The 20756-nt window shown below is 37.3% G+C and overlaps 1 protein-coding gene and 1 long non-coding RNA gene across 11 annotated transcripts in view; one reads left to right on the forward strand and one right to left on the reverse strand.

Annotated features, from left to right (window-relative positions):
- Positions 1-5674: 5674 nt before the first annotated feature.
- Positions 5675-20606, reverse strand: LOC118226291. 5 transcript variants are annotated; one of them, XR_004765011.1, is made up of 7 exons: positions 20491-20606; positions 19163-19281; positions 18471-18572; positions 14731-14791; positions 14079-14458; positions 7091-7169; positions 5675-6537 (listed from the first exon to the last, which is right to left on the reverse strand). It is a non-coding gene; the product is annotated as an uncharacterized LOC118226291 (long non-coding RNA). The 5 variants fall into 5 exon arrangements; XR_004765010.1 differs by lacking the exon at positions 20491-20606 and adding an exon at positions 19412-19479; XR_004765012.1 differs by lacking the exon at positions 20491-20606 and having other exon boundaries at positions 14079-14140; positions 19163-19277.
- The window catches only part of neto1l (neuropilin (NRP) and tolloid (TLL)-like 1, like), a 71644-nt gene continuing 70478 nt past the window's right edge, over positions 19591-20756 (forward strand). For 3 of the 6 annotated variants that reach the window (XR_004765008.1, XM_035415811.1, XM_035415812.1), the window contains exon 1: positions 20157-20288. Coding sequence is in view for 5 of the 6 variants with exons in the window: in XM_035415811.1 (XP_035271702.1) it covers positions 20207-20288 (82 nt within the window). In the remaining variant the exon portion in view is untranslated. Of the gene's footprint in view, positions 20076-20156; positions 20289-20315; positions 20687-20756 lie in introns of those variants that run through there. The other 3 variants (XM_035415813.1, XM_035415815.1, XM_035415814.1) reach the window with 2 other exon arrangements.

Below are 20756 nucleotides of genomic sequence, written 5' to 3' on the forward strand. Positions count from 1 at the left end.
GTGTGATTGCTTTCAAGAAACAGCATGATCAATTAATATTTTAATTAATCAATTTCACATGGTGGGCGGCACGGTGGTGCAGTGGGTAGCACTAGCACCAGCAAAGAAGGTCCTGGGTTTGAATCTCAGCTTGGGGCCTTTCTGTGTGGAGTTTGCATGTTCTCCCCGTGTCCGTGTGGGTTTCCTCTGGGTACTCCCACAGTCCAAAAACATGCAGGTAGGCCAACTGGAAACTCAAAATTGCCCATAGGTATGAGTGTGTGAGTGAATGGTGTGTGTGCCCTGCAATAGATTGGCATCCTGTCCAGGGTGTATTTCTGCCTGTCGCCTAATACACTCTGGGATAGGCTCCAGAACCCCCCCCCCCCCCCCCCCCCCCCCCCCCCCCCCGTGAGATGGAGAATCCAAAATGGGGAGGTAAGCCTGAGAAAATTGAGAATCAAAGGTAAAAGTAAGACCCAATATGTAACGTAGTCCCTTACACAATGACTTATGAAACTTTGACAAACCATTTGCAGATTCACCTCAACCATTTATGTCATGTTTTTAATAATGTTAGGTAAGTGGGCAGGGTAAGTGATGTTTATTTTTATGATTCAAGCATTCAATATTCTATAAAATTGGTATTTCGAGGATCTGTCCCTCCACAGGACCCAAGGCAACCTCAAGCTTTGTCCATTTTGAAGCTTAACTCTTAAGGCTGGTGAAGACATGAACCACTGCACACCTCCTTTCTGTTTGCTGCTTTTCCCTGTAACTCATTCAATTTTCAGTGACTGCTTAATGGAAGTTGTTGTTCAAATTCCCCACTGCATTTTAGAATTAGCCGGCAATTTCAGTTATACAATATGTTTGGCATCTCCTGGTTATTTCTTGAGTAATTACTTTTATTTCTTCGTCAATTACATTAAAATGAAAATGAATGGTATGGAAACCAAGGACTTCATCCATCACTTAATACTACATTAATGCTGCAAGCGCTAATGGAAGTGACCATTAATCTCACTCATCTGCTTTACAACAGGTATATTTTTTTTGCTCGGGGAATCAATGAGACATGTCTTAAATGGAATGGCATGGCTCATATTAATGAGGAAAGCTAGGAAATGTATAATGAGTCCTCTGTCACAAGTATATCAGTATGTGTATGACTTGGGAATAGGAAATAAGTCTGCTTGCCACCGCTTCTTCATTTTTTTCATCCCCATTTTTAACCTAAAATTCAGTTTTCTGTGTATGGATACATAACCCTTTTCAGAGATCTCATCAACCCGTTGGCTCTGATTGCTGCTTTCTGAGTCACACAGGACTGAAAATATCTCTGCACTGCATTCCCTATTCAGACAACAAACCTGTTCTATTGAGGGTGAAATCCAAGCAAATGATGTTCCTTAAATAAATATGTTATAGTCAGCATCCCAATCATTATCCTCTTCATCATCCCATTATTTCCCTTGTTAGGGTTCCACTGCAAAGCAGAGGAAAGCTAATGCAATTGCTATAATGTTGTTATTATAATAATAATAATAATTATTATTATTATTATTATAGAAATTACAATAGCATTCCTCTGATTAATGTTTTAATTTAATTTTTGTATCCTGTAATTGTATCTTTTTTTAAATATATTTTTATTTTTTTAAAATGCCTTTAAAAGGCAGCTTCTCATAAACTGTAAGTATGAATGATGCCAGATCTGGCATGTGCTCTCAATAAATGGATCTGAGCATAGTTTGTGAAAAAAATGTGATTGGGCAAAAACTGAATGCAATATTTATGACATCATTTTTGAAGTTTTGTCCATATATTTTGATCTACTGCTGACTTAAGTCTGAAAGGTGCATCAGTCTGAAATTCAGGAGATTTATCTTTATTATCACCAATTAGTGCTCCACCAAGTTCGAAGTCAATAAATTCAAAGATATGTTGAGAAATGGCAGCCATTTCAATTTGTGGCTGCCGTCTTTACATTGTTCACCAAATTTTCTGCAGTGCGCTGCTTGAGCTTCACAGACACACCTTCCAACCACAACTCTCCTCCCACATAAGGGCATGACAAGTCACCAAATTACCAAACACACATGAATGCATTACAATCCATGATGAAATGCCATTTTGCCAGTGCGATGGCTCACCACAAGCCATGTGCCAGCTGGAAAATAGGGCCCTTAAAGTTTAAACGAGTTAAAATCTAGATTTTACACTGTAGCAGAATAAACAAATATTTGCACTTGTGGATTCATTTTTTTGGGTAAATTGCAAAGGGGAATGAACTGGTAAAAAGTAGCTATATTTGGCAAGTGGATTATCTGGGTGCTTCAACAAGCATTCTGTAATATTTACTGTCTCTACATGTCTCATAACACTGATACAGGGTGGTGAACGTGAACATTAATGGACATTAATTTCCTTCTGTCAATCTTACCCAAAACATTATTAGAAGATGAACCGACAGTGGAACAAGTACAATGATCACAATCAACTGTATCTGGGTGCTGCGTGGGTGTCTTTTATAAGGGAAAGAGTCTTTTTGAATTATTTGAAGAAGGTTAAATTTAAAGCCATAAATATTAAAGGTTATGAGGTATTCAGAAAGGTTGCACCGACTGAAATAGGATTGGGAGATTAAGTGCATGCCAGTGAATAGATAAGGTGGCCCGAATAACCCTTTTCCTGACCTGAGGGACTGCAGCTGGAACAGCACGTGAAGTGAGGGGGTGAACAAGGAGGAGTGCTACAGCTGCAGTACACTACAGCAGGGAGAGTGCACAGCGGGGCTGACATTTTTCCACAAAGGAAACACTGCTAGCAAATGCAGAGAGATGTGTTCTCTGCCACAAATTGTACTCAGAGAACATTTTAAACCAGCCTTTATTTATTTGTTTGTTTGTTTTATTTATTTATTTATTTATTGCTATAAGAGGCGCATTCTGAAGTCAATAATTAATTCCACTGTTTTAATGGAAAACGGTTTTGCAAGCATGGAGTTTTCCAAATTGCACATTATTACACATTTAGAGACAGTTTTTCTTCATTTCACAGTGCTAATGGGGTAAATTTTTCACAGGCATAGACACAGCATGGAGTAGTACATTTAACAGTATCCCACAAAAATACAATTTATCTATGAGATATGTCTGGCTTTAATCTTACACATTCTGACATTGATTTGTGTATAATTGTGTGTATAATTGTAATCTAAAATTGGGTGCACCCATCTAGATACAGAGGCTGAACATAAACTGATATTTGAATTATTGGAATCAGTTTTTCCATCAGTATTTTGTTAAATTCAATTCTGACCCTTCCTGCCCAATACAACCTGAGGACTTAGCCACAGTGGCATGACAAAGCAGTGTATGCACATTGCTACCTTATCTTGGACAAGACAAACAAAAAGAAGGTGCGGCAGAAAAAAAAAATACAGGTTCGAATCTGCGACAAAGCATCATTTTATATTAAAAAGAGCCACGTTCTGTGACTTGAGAGGGAATAAATGCAATGTTATCTGAATCTCATGAATTATATGTGATGTCTATCCGATCAGCAGACATCTCGGGACAGATTAGTTGAGCTTGTACTCCAGCGCATCTGGCCCCCTATTCAAATGTGTTTTCATTGTCTGCAGTCTAGAATATGCCAGAAGTCACACACTGATAAGAACGGAAAAATGCCCACCTCAGTGCCAGCCAGACACACAGCATACAGAAAGACTTTCTGCCTGCCCAATTTTGTTGAAGCTAATGGAAATGCCAGCTCACCATCAGGACGAGGGCCCTGCCAATGTCTATTTTATGATAATGCACAAGCCAGTTTTTTTTTTTTTTTTGCTAAATAAATAAATAAATAAATAAATGGCACTCTTACATTTCATTTTCAATCCAAATTTATTCATGGGACACTTGGTATCACTGCATTTTACACAGAAAACATTGTGGTTTCACTCCACTAATACCCACTGTACCTGAATTGCACTGAATCTTGATTTCAAAGGTAAATAATTCAGTCCTCCATGCCATTCACTCCCCTGCTCATCTAATGTAAAATACAAATAACTGGAATCTTGAATATTAAACACAATGCTCGACAGTTAATGTACTCAAATGCACATGACTGTCAGTAATGTGTTGTCTCACATAAATTCATGGCAACTAATTCAGAAACAACTGTTCCATGTGGCATTTCAAGGCTGTGGGTCTGGAGCAATGTGCTCATTTAAAATGCATGGGCTCATTAATTGAGCTCATCTGATTCTAATGATGTGGCTTGAAGACAGAAATACCTGCAACATGCCATAGGTGAGAATATTTTGCCCTGTAATTATTGAGTACATGTAAAATAAAAAAAATAAAAAAGAATTGCTAGTATATTTATTCATAAATTGAATTCACATAATTTGTTTCACTCAATATAACCCAAAGTGTGAACAGGATAATACTCTTAAGACATTAATCGTCTTCACATATAAAATATGTAGTTCCAGCTAATATGCAATTATTTCTCAGCCATCTTTAGATACATTGGAATGTGATATGAACTCTCCAAAGATTTTAATGTGCAGGTCTGTAAAAATGTAAAAAAATATTTCATTCGTATTTTGTGGGACTCCCTGTGGAAAAGGTTTATCTCTGTCTGGTAAAAGTGTAGTTTCTACAATGCATACAGTGCTACAGTATAGAAACACAGTTTGGAAACACTGTAATGCAAGGTGCAGTACTAGCCAATAGGTAACATTCAACACTCAACCTTTGAGACTAATTTGAGACTAATTTTAAACTGTAATTTGTTTTATATTTTTCAGTCAGGACAGTACACAACAGCACAGCGGAGAACTGTGCAGGTGGCAGTTCTTCATAAATTGACTAAAACCTGTTCCAGATGAAGTTTAATGCAGCAGTACCATCATTTAAAATAGTTTTCAGACTCCTGTTATACACTAATGAATTCCTGACAGAGCACTCCTGGTACGCAGGATATAAATATCCTAGATACCTTGGGTCGGGTTCATTTAATGACAAAAACCGTTAAGACACTCATATTAGAATTTGCACTATTGCATTCCAGCAATTCACTATCGGGGTTCAGTGCAACGTGCACCCCTTGCTCAGCTAAGACACCACTATTCCGAAAAGGCACAGCAAACGGCTTTGCACAGAACATTGGGCGGCGTTGCTAGGGAACCTGGTGTCACACTTTATTATCAGCATATATAAAGCATAGGCACAGTAGGAGTCACCCATGTCATTGAGTAATCTTCAGCACATGGTAGGTCTAATCAACCACAAATTATGGTGCTGTCCAGTTTGCAAGGAATGCACCACCACAGAGGTGATGTATTGCACCAGTTCCCTTTCCCTGCCAATTGCTTCCAGTGCTGGTATCTCTCCTGCAGCTAATACAAGGGTAGAATTTAAATTACCACTTAGGCAAACACAACTGAAACCATGTTATATATTGAATCATGTGTGGAATACATATGAGCACCATAGATATGTGTATGTCTTAATTGTGTGTTATGTGTCTATATATATATATATATATATATATACATATATATAGTTTATTTATATATAATAGTACAGAGTTATATATATATATATATATAGTATAACATACCCTTTAATCTTTTCAAAACATTTTTCAGTAAAAAATATTTTTAACTGCATGAAGAGGAGTGTGTGATTTTGACTTTTTTGCTATGACTAATGGACCTTTAATCAGCACCTTTTTAGAGTGTGCGTTCTTCCTACTTTTACTGCTGATACACAATGCACATGAGGATATTCAATTCAACTTTATTTGCATAGTGTTTTTTTTCCGGGATGATGTCAGTGACACATTACAGAAAACTGGGGAAAAGTCAGGCGTGAACCCCCAAAAAAGTGAGTGCTTGAGGTAAAATAAACTACCCAGTGGGAAGAAAAACACCCAAACGGTGGCAAGAAAATAAAACTCCCCAATGGGAAGAATAAAGAGGAACCCGGGGAGGCCGTCCTCCACTGCCTGGCCTAGTGTATTAGTTATGAAAGAATTAACTGTAATAGAAATGTAATGAGGGATCTAACAATACAATAAAATAACAAACAATAATAAATGGGTTTGGCAGGTTACAGTCAGAGGTAGTTAAATCAGCTCGTAAAATAGGCAGTTCAAGCAGAGAGATTTACAGAAAATGCAACTGATGAGCATGTGAACTCTATGGAGTTTTCATTGCATTTGTAAAACATCATTTCTAGCACAAAAGCACCGTATTTGTTGTTTTGGTGTGTTCATTCAGGTTCCCACATTTTCCTTGTGCTGTAGCTCCCATGTTCCAGCTCCCACGAGCCCCTCCTTGCTAGTTCAAGAAAAACAGATGTAGGAGGATCAGAAGCCTCTATTATTCTCTCACCTCACAGCAAGGTGCACCTCCTTGCTCAGCTGTGGAAAGCCCTGAACCGCAAGGCCCAGTGAGGTCTGAAGTCCAGGCAAAACAAACCTCAGCACATTTTACACCACCTTCAGCTGTCGACACACATCTGCGCCAGGTGTTTTTCGCTGTCAGAAAGAGACCATAACCCATTGCTAAAACTAGATTCATTTCATGAATTGTTATGTCAAAACAGATTGTCACAATATGGAGTATGCTGTAGGAGTAAAGGCAATAATACAGTATTTACACTGTTATAGAGTCTGGACTATAAGATATGCTTTATGTAGGTTGTAACTGAAATTAAAAAACAAAAATAGATTGCCATGAATAAACTACCTGACCAAATCAGAAGGTGAATAGGTTGATTCCACCCATAAAATTCCTTTTGTGTGCAAAAGCTCACAGTCTAATTCCAACCATGTATAGGCATAGCATGGTAAACAAAACCACCTTTGATATTGGTATTTGAAAACCTCAGTCTCTTTCTTTTAGCAGTAGGACTGCCTAAATTTATTTAGATTTGAAATCTTTTCTGGTTTTCTTATTTTTGAACTTATTTCCTGTGACGAAAGGTACGGGCTCTGTACTGCTTGGGGAAAAAAAAAACTAGCATATGGACTTTGCCGATTTTATTACTTAGGACCCAGCCATCTATTTAGAAAGTGAGGAAGCAATTACCTGCGAGGCTCAGCTCAAAGACAAATGATCTCTGAAACTGCCGTGTCCCTGTCTTGATTCTTCACAGATGTCCTCCTGACTGCCTGAGAGAAAGACGCAGATCAGCTGCGTTGTAAAATTGACTGTCACAGAAGATAATGCACATTTGGGCAGCTCCGGATATAGACTGACACAGAGTTGTGGGTGAAGAGCTGTTGTACTGCTCGTAAACGGCTGGCTTACCTCTGAAATTGAAGAGTGGAATGAGTAGACCCCTGGCAGACACTTTTCAGACTGCTCAGAGGGGCCAGAAAATTATGGAAGCTCAGTGGGAAGAGATCATGTTGAAAGACTGCATACACATTTTTTTCAGGCTGGTATTGACTATACAGTGCAGTGATAAAGTATTTTCCTCTTCCTGATTTCCTCTATTATTGCATATTTGTCATTTTAAATGGTTTCAGATCTTTAGACAAATTGTAATATTCGACAAAGGGAAACAGTGTAAACACAAAATACTTTAAATTATTTTAAATTATTATTTCATTTATTTATGAAAAAAAGTTATAAATGACCCATGTGAAAAAGCAATTGCCCTCTTCAACTTAATAGCTGGTTGCACTACATTTAGCAGCAATAACTGCAATCAAACACTTCCTATAATTTGATATCAGCAATCCATATTGCTGTGGAGGAATTTTAGCCCACTCTTCTTTGCAGAACCGCTTTAATTCAGACAATTTGGTAGGAGTTCAAGCATGAACTGCTACTTTCAGGTCCTGTCACAGCATCGCTATTGGGTCCAAGTCAGGACTTTGACTAGACCACTCTAAAACTTAAATTTAGTTTCTTTTCAGCCATTCAGATGTGGATGTGTTTTTGTGTTTTGGATCATTCTCTTGCTGCATAACCCAATTACGCTTCAGCTTCATCTCACGGACAGATGACCAGACATTCTCCTTAAGAATTTTCTGGTGATGTGTTTTGTGTTTATTCAGGTTCCCTTGGTCTAATATTGCAATTTGGTTAATGACCTGAAAATATTCAGCATGACAAATATACAATAATAGAGGAAATTATGTGCAAATACTTTTTCATGGCACTGTATACTACAGTAGGACTACCTCTGAACCATGAAAACAGGTTTCAGAAGAAAGGTGTCTGAAGCACATGGTGTTTCAACATAGAGTGGATGGGCCTGTTGGCACTGACACTTGTGGGGAAGTAGGCCTTATTCTGGTTCAAAATGTTGCAACACTCTAATATGCTTTGCTGAGCATTCAAACATTGCCAGTCTCATTTTTCTCGCCCCCCAAAGAAAATGATTTGCTTTTTAACCATAGTGTTGTTTCTTACCCTGTCTGTTACGTGACATCAGACTCAATCTCTTCATAATGGGTAACCTCAATCAATCATGTGCAATATTAATACTTAATAGTTATAATAATATTGGCAATACTAATAATAATACTAATTTGGAAGGCAGATATAGGTTTGAGCACATATAAAGCTCTCTTCTCTCCTCTTTGTTTGTTAGCTCTTATTCTGATTCTGATAACTTTGTGGTGGGATTTACAGTCACTGTAGACATTTGTATAGTACTCTACAAGGTACTGTAGTGTATGTATTCAGTTAAATACACACATTGGTTCACAATGGACCCTAAGGAAGACCATGGTATAATGCTCACTAAAGACACTTTAAGCATTTGATTCTAATAGAAAATAGCAAATAAAATAGCAGAAAGTCATAATCACTATTGATCAACTGAAAACACCTGGCTAAATCAAAAGACTCAGCTCCAAATGTTCATGACGCCAATGGAGATGGACTAGTGTGTGATCTTCTACAAGACCTTACTCAAGACCAGTACCCAGTCAAAGCACACCATCCAGCCACATGGCCAGTCATTTCACTATATACATACTCAAAACATATGAGATTATCCAACATTTGGGTTAAAGGAAAATATGCTTGCAATAATTATATCTTATGAGGACATACATTTCAGTTTTAAAAACTGTGATGTCTCTTTATTGTAGAAAATGGGCAATACAGATGAAAGACATTTTATTAAAAGTACTTGCCTCTCAATTATTATTAACTACTGTTAATTCATTAGCTGATGTCCTGTGATAGCAAAAATCCCTTGTTTTGGCCTTTCAGATGGATATCCACCACAATTGCATATTTAAAAATAGCCATTTTTAACATCACTGCAATAAAATAAGAAATCAATTGCACAATTAACAAAGTACGATATGCAAATCAAACCAATTAATCGTATTAACATTTGTCAATAACCAGCACATTAACTAATATAATGGATATTTTATGGTGAGAATATTTTGGTTTCTGAAAATGTTATTATTCCTTTCCAAAATAACACCACACATCAAGAGGTAACAAACAGTAAATTGAAAAAACAAAGCAATCGATGCAACAAGTTGCAATGCAATGAGAATATAAATGGGCTTGGCAATACTAAACTACAATTTAATATCCCATTTTAAAAATAATACAAAGGATTAGAGGCTTCCCCTGTATACCAGAATTACAGAAATGCAATTAGAGTATCATTCAATTGTATCAAAACACTGTTTCACACTAATAACTGGGATTGCTATTTTCCATAGTTTTTATTCAAATGCATGATCCCCGGAGGGCGGATTTTGCTTTACAGAGTAATGTTCTTTGAATCAGGAAGGCAGAATATCTTTCATGAGAGAAGCTTTTATTTCACTCAAATGTTTATGGGGAGGCAGTTTAAAGTTTCTCAGTGATGAGCCGTAGGATATTTAGCCACACATTTCTCAAGTGATGCCGAGTGATTTTAATAAACTGCGCACATAAATACGCTAATGTCCTCGTGGGTATTGACTTCATTCTATAATGTATACTTGAAATAAATTAATCCTGAGCGTAAATCAGCTGCAGGCAACGCAGGTAGTGGCACAGCGAGAGAGATTTTTGGTTTTAGTTCCATCTGCCAAACTTGATACATTTTTTGAATCAATGAAAGCACGTGCCTGCGATCTCACAGCATTCAAGACATCGGCAAGATTGCAGCACTTGAAGAACACTGTGAATATATGAATTAAACATAATCCTTTTGTCGGCTGTATCTTTACATCCATGAGATATACGTTCGGCGCAGACACAGTGCAGGGTAGTATTACAAGCTAAATACCTGAACTTATGGATGTTACAATACTCCAAGAGAGTGCGGTGGGATGGAGTCAGCAGAGCCTGAATATCTCCAGTCCACACGCATTGGTAATGCAGGTTACCACCAAGTTCACATGAAAAATGCCACATACAATCAGCTCAGCCATTTGCTCTGTCCAGTCTGCTGCCAGCTAAGCTTCTGTTAATTTCACTAACCAGCTTTTGGCCATATTTTCTGCTGCCATTTTGAAGATACTGTTAAAACAGTTACAACGCTGAATTCAAAAGGTCAATAATAGTATAATGTGCAGCACGCAGATCTATGTAGCCATGTTTTTTATTTTTATTTTTTTTTTGATTAAAGATGTCAGTTTTCAACTACCTAGCTTCAAGGAGTGGGTTATGCTATTACAGTTCCTTCATTCCAAAGCACAGCTTTGTGATATATTGGTAAAATGGCTTAATGTCCGGCCTGTCAGACTTAGCGATCAATACAAATAAGATTTTATAGGTCAGAGGTCATCTCATTTCTATCCAGAGAAAATAATGATAATAAGAATGTGTGAACATGCATAGAAAAATACTGTCTATTTCTATGCACAATACTATCTTTCAAATAAAAGTATGCAATCACTCCACATACAGACATGCATCATTCAATCATTAATCATTGTATATGTACACTATATATATATATATATATATATATATATATTAGGGATGGTGATTTTCAATTATTTCACAGATCGCGGAATCGCATAATGTGCTCGATTCCAAATCGATTCCTAGCGTGGGTAAGAATCTATTATAGAACGCATCTTGGCTGGACAGCATCACTGGTTGTACAAAAAATGCTATTCTTGCAGCCATAACAATGCACATCAGTACCCAAGATTTTCACCATAATATAGTTTTAATGTTTATTGTGTTTATAAAGTCAGAGTCAGATGTGATACAAAGAAATTTATTTTCAACACATAAATGTTGCATGCCCACAAAACCAGTATACAACAGCTTGGCTGAATGCTCAATTATGCTTGGCTGGGACATGTGTATTATTTTTCCATATGGCTACGCTTGACTATCGAGTAGCATCTGTAAAAGTTCAACCAACATTCTAAATGAACGTGCATCGGTCAAACTGCAGAATGTTCAGCTACTCTGATATCATCCTGCTTATACAACGGTTCAACAACAAAAAGCCTAATTTCATACAAAAAATGCATTTCAAAATATATATTTGCTTTAAACTGTTCATATTAGATTAAGAAATATCCAATATTTTAATGTAATTCTTCTTTTTTTACATAGGCTTATTGATGATAAATTAATGAATGGAACAAAATTCCAACTCATAGTTGTACATGCATAGCCTTTATGAGAAAATAAAGATCGAGTAGGTACATATCTGACAAGTAATTGATCAGTATATATATACATGAAGGGCCCCTCCACGTGTGTTTTTATGGGATCACTGCACTTAATATCGATTAATTAAAACTGCCTAATGGTGTGCTTAACTTTCTTCTTCGCCTCTCAGCAATGGAAGCAATTTGTCCTGCTGTTTTGGGTGTGATTTGTATTCCCTATCTGTGCCCTAAACAATGTGAGATTGTGTATTGACCGATTCTGTTTATTCTTGCATTCTAAGCACTATTAATCAGCCTGTACGCAGCCGGTAATGCTGACCGTATCACAGAAAATCACTCATATTCTGGCAATGCGCTTTGGCTGACCCACTGAATTGGGTGAATATCAGAAACAGTGTTGGTATAACAAACTGTCTCAGAAATCAATGCTAATTCATGAATAAAGGTGACTACAAACACAGTTGATTCTGAGCAATAAATGTGCTTTAATGATCCTTGATCCAAATCTATCTGTTCCTGTCTCTATGTTCTCCCATGATCTCTAGTACTGCAGAAGGCAATACAGGCTAGTGAGGAACAAATATGGGGGAGACAGAGAATATTTCTGTGATAAGCATCCTGAAGATACAGCATGTACATGTACATGCACATTAAGTAAGGATTACTTATTTACACCTGTTGAATTTAGTTCAAAACATAAAGCAAAAGGGTTTCTACTTTTGAACTTTGCATTAAATTATTGTATTCATAATCACATTTAAATTGATCGCTGTTCCAATACAAAGAGGTCTTTGATCCAATACAGACAGTTGCAAATACACCCAATCTCTGGTGTGAAGTGCACAAGGCTACAACAATGCTAAAATACTGGAGAAAAGTAACAAAAAGATGATGGGTGATCTCGATTTTATTTAATAAGATGTGTTAATCATGAAAAAAGGGGCATTATTTATACAATGTATATTTATTCTCTGAGTTTGAGTTGTGCTTCACATTTGTTGCAGATAGAGACATACTTGCATGCAATACTTATCATATTTATTTATAGCATGTTCATCACATCACTAGCCTCATCATTTGGAATATAATTTTCTATACTCCATATACTTCCTTTACATCCCATAGAACTTACTGCAAATGGAATACTTATCAGGATTTTTTTCTGATCATGAAAGCTAATTTAATTGAACATTTCACCCTTTTTGACTTGAATTGGCAATTTAAGTAGATTGTCCACATGAACAGTTGAAAGTGATACAATCTGCGGACTAGAAACTAAATGAAATGGGGTCAGGGTAATGTTGCTTAGGATACTGCAAGGTTATTTGAAATGTGTTCAGAAGTTAGAGAAATTAGGCAATACTGAGAGGGCCATGTTTGAATCAATTATTGAAATGCCATCTTGCAACATTTGGACTGAGCTCATTATTCAGACATGTACCCATATGTTACCTTGTCCTGAGTTATGTTTAATTAAAGAGTCCTTCACTACATTTCAGCCAATTGTTATTTTTAAACAGCAAATAATACTTTAATTATTTTGAATGTGGGTACCTTTTTACAGGTGGTACAGCAGTACCTTCGTAAGTACTTGCAAACTGGCAAAGGTAAAGGGTTTAAAGTTGAAAAGTATTAAACTTATGCTCAACATAGAACCATTTGAGCTGATAATAAACTGTCTCTTTCAGCAGACTAATATGTATTTTTATATTTATTTGCAGAAGCTTTGCTGCACAGATAAAATTCTCTTTATCACACAAATTCCATATGACTTCATTTGCATTATAGTTGAAGCAGTGACGTGAGAAATTAGATTTCACTGTGCTTCAAATTGCACTTTGATAGAAGTCATGTGACAACAGCCCTCATCCTTGTATGCTACATTTGAAGTATTAGTTTTATAGTTCTCAGGAATATTGGTTTTATTTATAAGTTCAGGTGAATCATTTTCAGTAATACAATTTCTGTTTGTACAGTAATAGATTTTTTAAAATACAAATACTATCAATGCATCCTATATAAGTGTCACTGTATGTATCCTACAGAGTATATTGACAGTAATAGGCATATGTTCACCCATGAATATAATCTAATATTCATGGGTGAACATAGTAGCAAAAGTAGCAAATAATGGAACAAAAATAAATACATACTATATTGAATTTCACCCTTAATTTCATTTCTAGTGTAATTAATTAAATTCTACATTTTGGGATAACAACAAGAGAGAGAATACTTAGGGCTGTGAATACTTTGGCAGCACTCTTATTTTGTGCGCATTTGCTGTAGAAGCAGATTACTTTGCATCGGTCGGTTTTGAGACTACTTACTGTAGGTACAAAAAGATCACACTGGAGGGAATGACATGCAAATTCAAAGTGCGGTACACAGAGTGAATGAAAGATGAAAGCTGGACCCGGGCCAAACCAGAGGCCCCAGACGCTCAGGAGATCAGTACAAAACATACTCACCGATCCTCAGCCCACCTTTAGTTTCCTGGGCTTTCCACTCCTGTCTCCACAATGTGGCAGCGCTACAAATCAAGGATTTACAATACTCTGCAATGGCAGGGCGATCGATTTCCACCCCACCGTACCTCCCACAGCATTCCAGAGCCCTCAGTGCAGTTACGATAGGAAGTAACCTAATCCCCTGTTGTGATGCCATGCACTGTGGAGCTGGATCACCTGACGTGCCACCGCTGAGGTCAAGAAATTAACTGTAAGGGCAATTAAACTGCTGGGGGACAATCAGGCAGGCCAGACTCAGAGAAGCAAAATTGGAGCCAACAGCCAGGGCATCAGGATTAACACCATTTATCTTTGAAATGGTCCCAAGGAAAAGGTGAGTGCTGAAAAAATGTGGAAAAATACAAGATTAATGGCAAGAGCAGACCTTTTCCCTATGCCTTGTGAGCATAAGATAAAGGTGAGCAGACATGTCCCATTATATGACTTGGTATTATAAATGCTAGCACTGCCAACAGTGCATGGCAGCACTCTGGGATTCTTTAACCACTGAGATAAAAAAATTCAGTGGACTCATTTATTTTTATATCATGCATAATCATAAATATATTTTCATGCATTTACTTTATGGTATAGCTTTATGTCCTTTACTTACCTTCATGTTAAACTCTGAAGTTCTTTCCTTTTTTCCCGACCCTGGGCTATACGTACATGTTCTAAACCAAACAAAAACACAAAAAAATAAACATGTCCAAACATGACTACTAGACATCTGTGTAAGGGGCTTTAAAATGCTTTAACTAAGGTGAAAGTCATGGATGCAGTACATCCTAGTCATCTAAGATAATTTAGCAAGCTAAATGCAATTGCTAGTCAAAAAAAAAAATTAAATTAACAAACTGACTAATTAGACATCACAAGAGAAATGGTAACAACTGATACAATGCCCTAACAACACTTTGGGTAAGAGCTTTCCCATCAATTATATTATTATTTTAAGAGGTGACATTGTCATTGAGATGATGAAATAGGTGATTCCCTGACTGAAACTCTCCTTTGCTCCCTTAAGAAATCTTTAACAACGACTAAAAAAAGAAAAACAATGTTGTCAACTGTGTGACATGACAGGCAGCATAATGTTCCCTTAGACAGTCACAAATATTTGTTTACGGTCAGACTGCCATTTTATCAGGAAAGAGTTTTGTTTAATGAAGTACAAGCTCACTGAATGACAAACAGATGGTGCTTTTTTAACCAAACAAATTCCTCAGTGCATTACTAATGAGGTTAAACTGTGTCCCACAGGGCAGAAAATATTAGCCTGTGTTTATCCACATTATTGGCAATTGCGTTAGAGAAAAAACGCACTGCACATCCTGACAAAAATATGACATAGCACATGCTTCATTTATTTACATAGAAATATCACTTCCCTTCCAGAACATTCAAATAAATACCTTATAAGCTCTGATCACATGAAAATTATTCCACTGAGAATATAATAATTTAGTATGTATATTCATTTGAATATTTCTACTAAAGAGGACAAATTAATTACTCTGTACCACCGCAGATATACAATATACAGACTATATACAGTGAGCTCCAGGTTTGGGAAAAGGACCTGTTCGTCTTGATTTGGTTCTATACCCACATTTTTAGATTTGTTGTCAAACAATTAAAATGGTGTATATTCTCAGCTTTTATTTAAGGACATTTTTAAACACTTTGGTTTCACCATGTAGAAATTACAGCACGTTTTATACATACCACGCTGAATTTCACGGCACCATAATTTGGGATATATTCATGTCATGAAATGAAGTAGTCATGTTTAGTGCTTTGTAGCATAACCTCAGCATGCAATGACCACTTGAAGTCTGTGACCTATAGACATCACATACGGAGTATCTTCTCTGTTGATGCTCTGCCAGGCCTGTACTGCAGCCATCTTCAGCTCCTGCCTGTTTCAGGGGCTAGTCATCTTAAGTTTTCTCTTCAGGATATCAAATGCAAGTTCAGTTAGCTTCAGATTGGGCGAATGACCTAGCCAGTCAATAGTTTTCCAGTTTTTAGCTCGAAAAACTCCTTTGTTTCTTTAGCAGCATGTTTGGGATCATTGTCTTGCTGTAGGATGAAGCATTCTGCCACTGCAGTCAGCAATTACATCATCAAGTAAGATAAGTGGCCAGTACCTGTGGCAGCCATACATGCCCGAACCATATATTTCACAGGTGTGTGTGGGGGGAGGGGGTGCTTTGAGTCTTAGGTGGTTCCTTTCGGGCTCCACACTTTGCTCCAGCCATCATCCTGATACAAATGAATCTTTGCGTTATCTACCCACAAGATATTTTTCATGAACTCTGCAGGCTCATTTATTTACTTCTTAGCAAACAGTAACCTGGCCATCCTACTTTTGTGGCTAACTAGTAGTTTGTACCATGCAGTTTAGCCTCTGTAGTTCTGTTCAGCAAGTCTTTTGTGGACAGTAGTCACTGACACATCTACAACTGCCTCCTGAAGAGTGTTTCTGTTAGGCAGGTACTGGGAGATTTTTTTCATTATAGTGAGAATTATTCAGTCATCAACTGTAGAGGTCTTCCTTGGCCTACTAGGTCCTTGGAAATTACTGAGCTCACCACTGCTCTCTTTCTTCTTATGGTTCCAAACCATTGATTTTGGTAAGCCTAAGGTTTGGCCTGTGTCGCTGACTGTTTTCTCTTATTTCTCATCCTCGTAATGTCTTTTTAGTGCAATTATATATATTTCTATAATTTGCTCAAACATACATTGCTCAGCGGATATATTTCATGAGTTCACATAATTTATGTGATACAGACACACATTTTGAACACTACACTTTAGTATTAATTGTGAGTTTGTGGAGTATCAACCTCTATATCAATACTTAAGGTTTTCTTTTGCTAGCATTAGTTCTTTATATTAGGCACTTTCTTTAGCTTGTTTTTGTGCGTAGCGGTGGCCATGTAGTGGCTGAGTTTACCTGTCTCAGTGCTCTGTGAACTCTTGGGTGCTCTCATTGTGCAGCCATTAATACTGCAATGGTCAGCTACCCATACCAATACTAAACTTGTCAAGGAGGTTGTTATGAACTGTGACTTGAATAACCCCTTTCTGTGAGCTATAAAGTGGCTCACACAATCATTGGAAAATTGTATTGAAATGAATAACATGTCTTTGTGAGGTCCTTCCGATAGGTAGTGATTTTAAAGCATAAGTTCCATCACAAAGACCAAAAGTCTAGGGGATAAAAATTCAAAGTCGCTTTGACCATGGTCAAGTTTATCTTCCGGGAGTGGCCAGATGTACCATGCCCCCCGGACAATGCTTAGATCAGGATGTCCCTCAAAATTTAGTAGGCCAAAGGCAACTTTGAATGAGCTATAAGGTGTTCATTGGCTGAGAAAGGGAAATAGGCTAATACTCAACTCACTGAAGAATATTGACCTGTATGGCATCTGCAAGAAGGAAGTTATGTCTAAAGAAAACATGTCAAAGACTGGCAGGCCAGATTTGTGAAGTCTGTTGAATGATTATTTAATTTTAATGATGAAAATAGAAATATATCGAAATGCAATTACAATTTTGGCATCAACTGGAATATATCCATGAATGTATCTATTTATTTTTAGAAAGTACATGAATATTTTGGCTGTCCTATTTCCCCTAGAGTTTCTGCGATTACCAATTTAGTGGAGCAGTTACACTACAATGATATCTATTAAATTTATAAACTTCTTTAATTAAAAATGGCAGTTTACTTGGGAGACTCAGGATTAATCATTTTTTTAGATGCCTGCAGTGTTTTGTAGCCATTTTCTCTGGCAGGTTTTTATGCTGAATGGCCAAGCTGGGGGGAGTTTAATTTGATAGAACTGGTGTCGCATACAGCAAGCAAGATAAACCCTAATTCAAATAATTGCCATGTTCTCACTATTTATCTCATAATGTTCCAATTAGAGGGTTTGAGTTTGCACTGTTGTCTGTGCGATTAGAAGGCATTATGTCCATAAATGACAAACACTCAGTCTTGTCATCTGCAAAATCAGCCAACATCTGATCACACTGCAACGTATCTTTGCTTAGTTTGCATCTGCGTGTGAGAGGGGTGGTATATCAGATTGTTCAGGAAGGATTTCCCAATTTAAAATGAGTATACTCTAAATAACCTGTTTGAAGAAGCCAAGCATTACAGAAGTCCCATGGATTGGAACTATACATAAATTAGAAAATGACAAAATCTTGCTATATGCTACATGCCCATACCATAAACAATACCCACACCACAAGGACAATGTTGTGTTGTCTAATATTAAACATAAATGCTGACTGGAAAGCTCCACATTGATTACTTGAGTATTATAACATGCCTACCTCGTTTTTCCATTGAGGGGGCCTTTGGAAGCTAGTGGTGTGGATGTACATTGTTGGCTCATGTCTGGCCGCATCAGGTACATGTTATCTTTCCATTTTATTCTGTAATTTCCGATTAGTACAAGACAGTGAGCATGGCACCACATTATCCATTTAAATTAAGAATGCTGCAGTGTCACGCGACTTTTAATCGATCGGTATAAACTTTAGAATCATTGACGACACGTACAAATGCTGTATGTTACTGGCCAACAGTTGGTTACAGTTATTTTCACAGGAACTTTCTAAAAGTGTAAATGAGAACTAATTGTCTTAAGTGCAATATACAAATACGAATTAGGCTAGTAACGAAGGCTACAACGTTGGGCCGACAGTAATTATAAGCATGGTGATTCTTTTCAAATTCTAGGACACTCAAACTGTTGTATAGTATTTTTTTTTAAAATAATAGTGTCCCGGTGGTGGTGACTGTGGTAGCCTATATCAGTCATAATCCCGAATTCATTCACTGGTCTTCATGCTTCGGTACATTTTATTTCATTTAATACCCCGCCATATTTACAGCCTGCAGATCGCCCTCGTCAATTTCATGCTGCAGGTGCATCTGCTCGGAGTTACTGATGGTCCGGCGTCCTCAGACATAGCTTCGCTATCTTATTTCAACGATTTCTTCATAGAGCATTTCTGCTTACCTTTTACATTTTGGTGTGCTGCCGTCGTCAGAGGTGTTGCATCCTGCAGTCTGCACGGGTTTGCAGTGCCTCTTAAAGAAACATCCTCCACTTTTTTGTTCCGATTGATCCTGCTATGTCTGTTTGGGTGGATTACAGTTTCAATCAAAAGTTATGTATATAAGTCCATGGTTTTTAACATTAGTTCATTAACCCACAGGGTTAGAGAGTGGATGTAAAACCAACTGCTGGAGGAGAGCGATTACATACATTTAAGTCTTTCAGCATGAAGAACCCACGCAGCTAACAGACTGGAAGATACGGTCTCTACACTGTTCATCGCCAGGGAAATAGGAAAAGGAGATAGGCTACACAGAAATCTTCAGGTTGTGAGTTTTGTTATCTAAGTTGGGGGCTCCGCGCGATGCAAATTAAGTGAAATAAAGCAGAAACATATGCTCAGAATGGATTTACTGGATTGTAAAGGATTGTTTCAATAGGGATTGAAGAAGAATTGCAAAATCCCCTTTTTGTAAATATTTTTTCCCTCGGAAGATTGTAAAGGTGGAGCGATTAGGAAAGGCTGATGACGGACCTATTAATCCTTTCAGTGCATCAAAGGCACCAAAAGGTCTTGGAAACGTTTGGATGGAAATCGGGCGAATGTTTAGACCGCTTTATGGTTTTATATGAAACTGGTGATTAGTGCTTGGTTTACTTCAGGAATTCATTCTTTTTATTTTTGAATAATTACTAATTTTCCGCTCTTTAATTATGTTTTGGGTGGTTGGATAATGATCCTTATTCATTTGTGAAATTCCCAATATATCAATAATTTCCACTTGAGATATTCCTGTATCTAAATGGAATTAGTTGAGATTGAAGCCCCTTGTAAGAGGAACAGACATGGTACATGGGCGCAGTTTGCTTCACGGTAAGTCACATTTTTATGACTTTATGTCATTGTATGCACTGCTTGAAATGCTGTAGTTCCGTGATACGGAAAAAAATATTTGTTGGTTGGCAGAACGACCGTTGATTTTCTGAAGATTCTTCGCCTGTCTAATGAAAAAAAAAATCCATGCGGTATTTCAGCCTGGTATAGCTTCCCTTGTGTCAATACTGACTGCATGGACGTTTGCCGCCGGTTAGTAGACACAGTGTGAGAAACGTTTAATGTGTTTGTTAGTATTAATTTCCTAACGAAATGGTATGTGTTCGTGTCATAGCGTCTGGTTGCTAAAACACACTAGCTGCAGTGTAGTAGCCTGTGTCTAATAGTATTTTTAAAAGGCTTTAAACGGATATTAGTGCAAGTATAAATAAAATAAAATCTTGGGCGTACTTACGAAGTTGCTTAACTTGATGTACGAATATGGACGCCACCGGCTTGATCAATTTAACGAATGTATGCTGCATGCTGATTTCAACAAAGCCACCGGAAAAAAAGCCGCGGAGTGCGGGGTCCATGTAGCCTAATGTCAATCCAAAAGATGTAGCAACACTAAAACGTCTTTATTTTTGTCATGAGTTGTAACAGCAAACGTAAGTATTTGGTCAGTTTGTTTTCCTTAAATCTTGAAACTGTGTGAGAAAATAGGGTTAAACTCTTCAG

This window comes from Anguilla anguilla, chromosome 4 (assembly GCF_013347855.1).
Source record: "Anguilla anguilla isolate fAngAng1 chromosome 4, fAngAng1.pri, whole genome shotgun sequence".
Classification (NCBI taxonomy): Eukaryota; Metazoa; Chordata; class Actinopteri; order Anguilliformes; family Anguillidae; genus Anguilla; species Anguilla anguilla.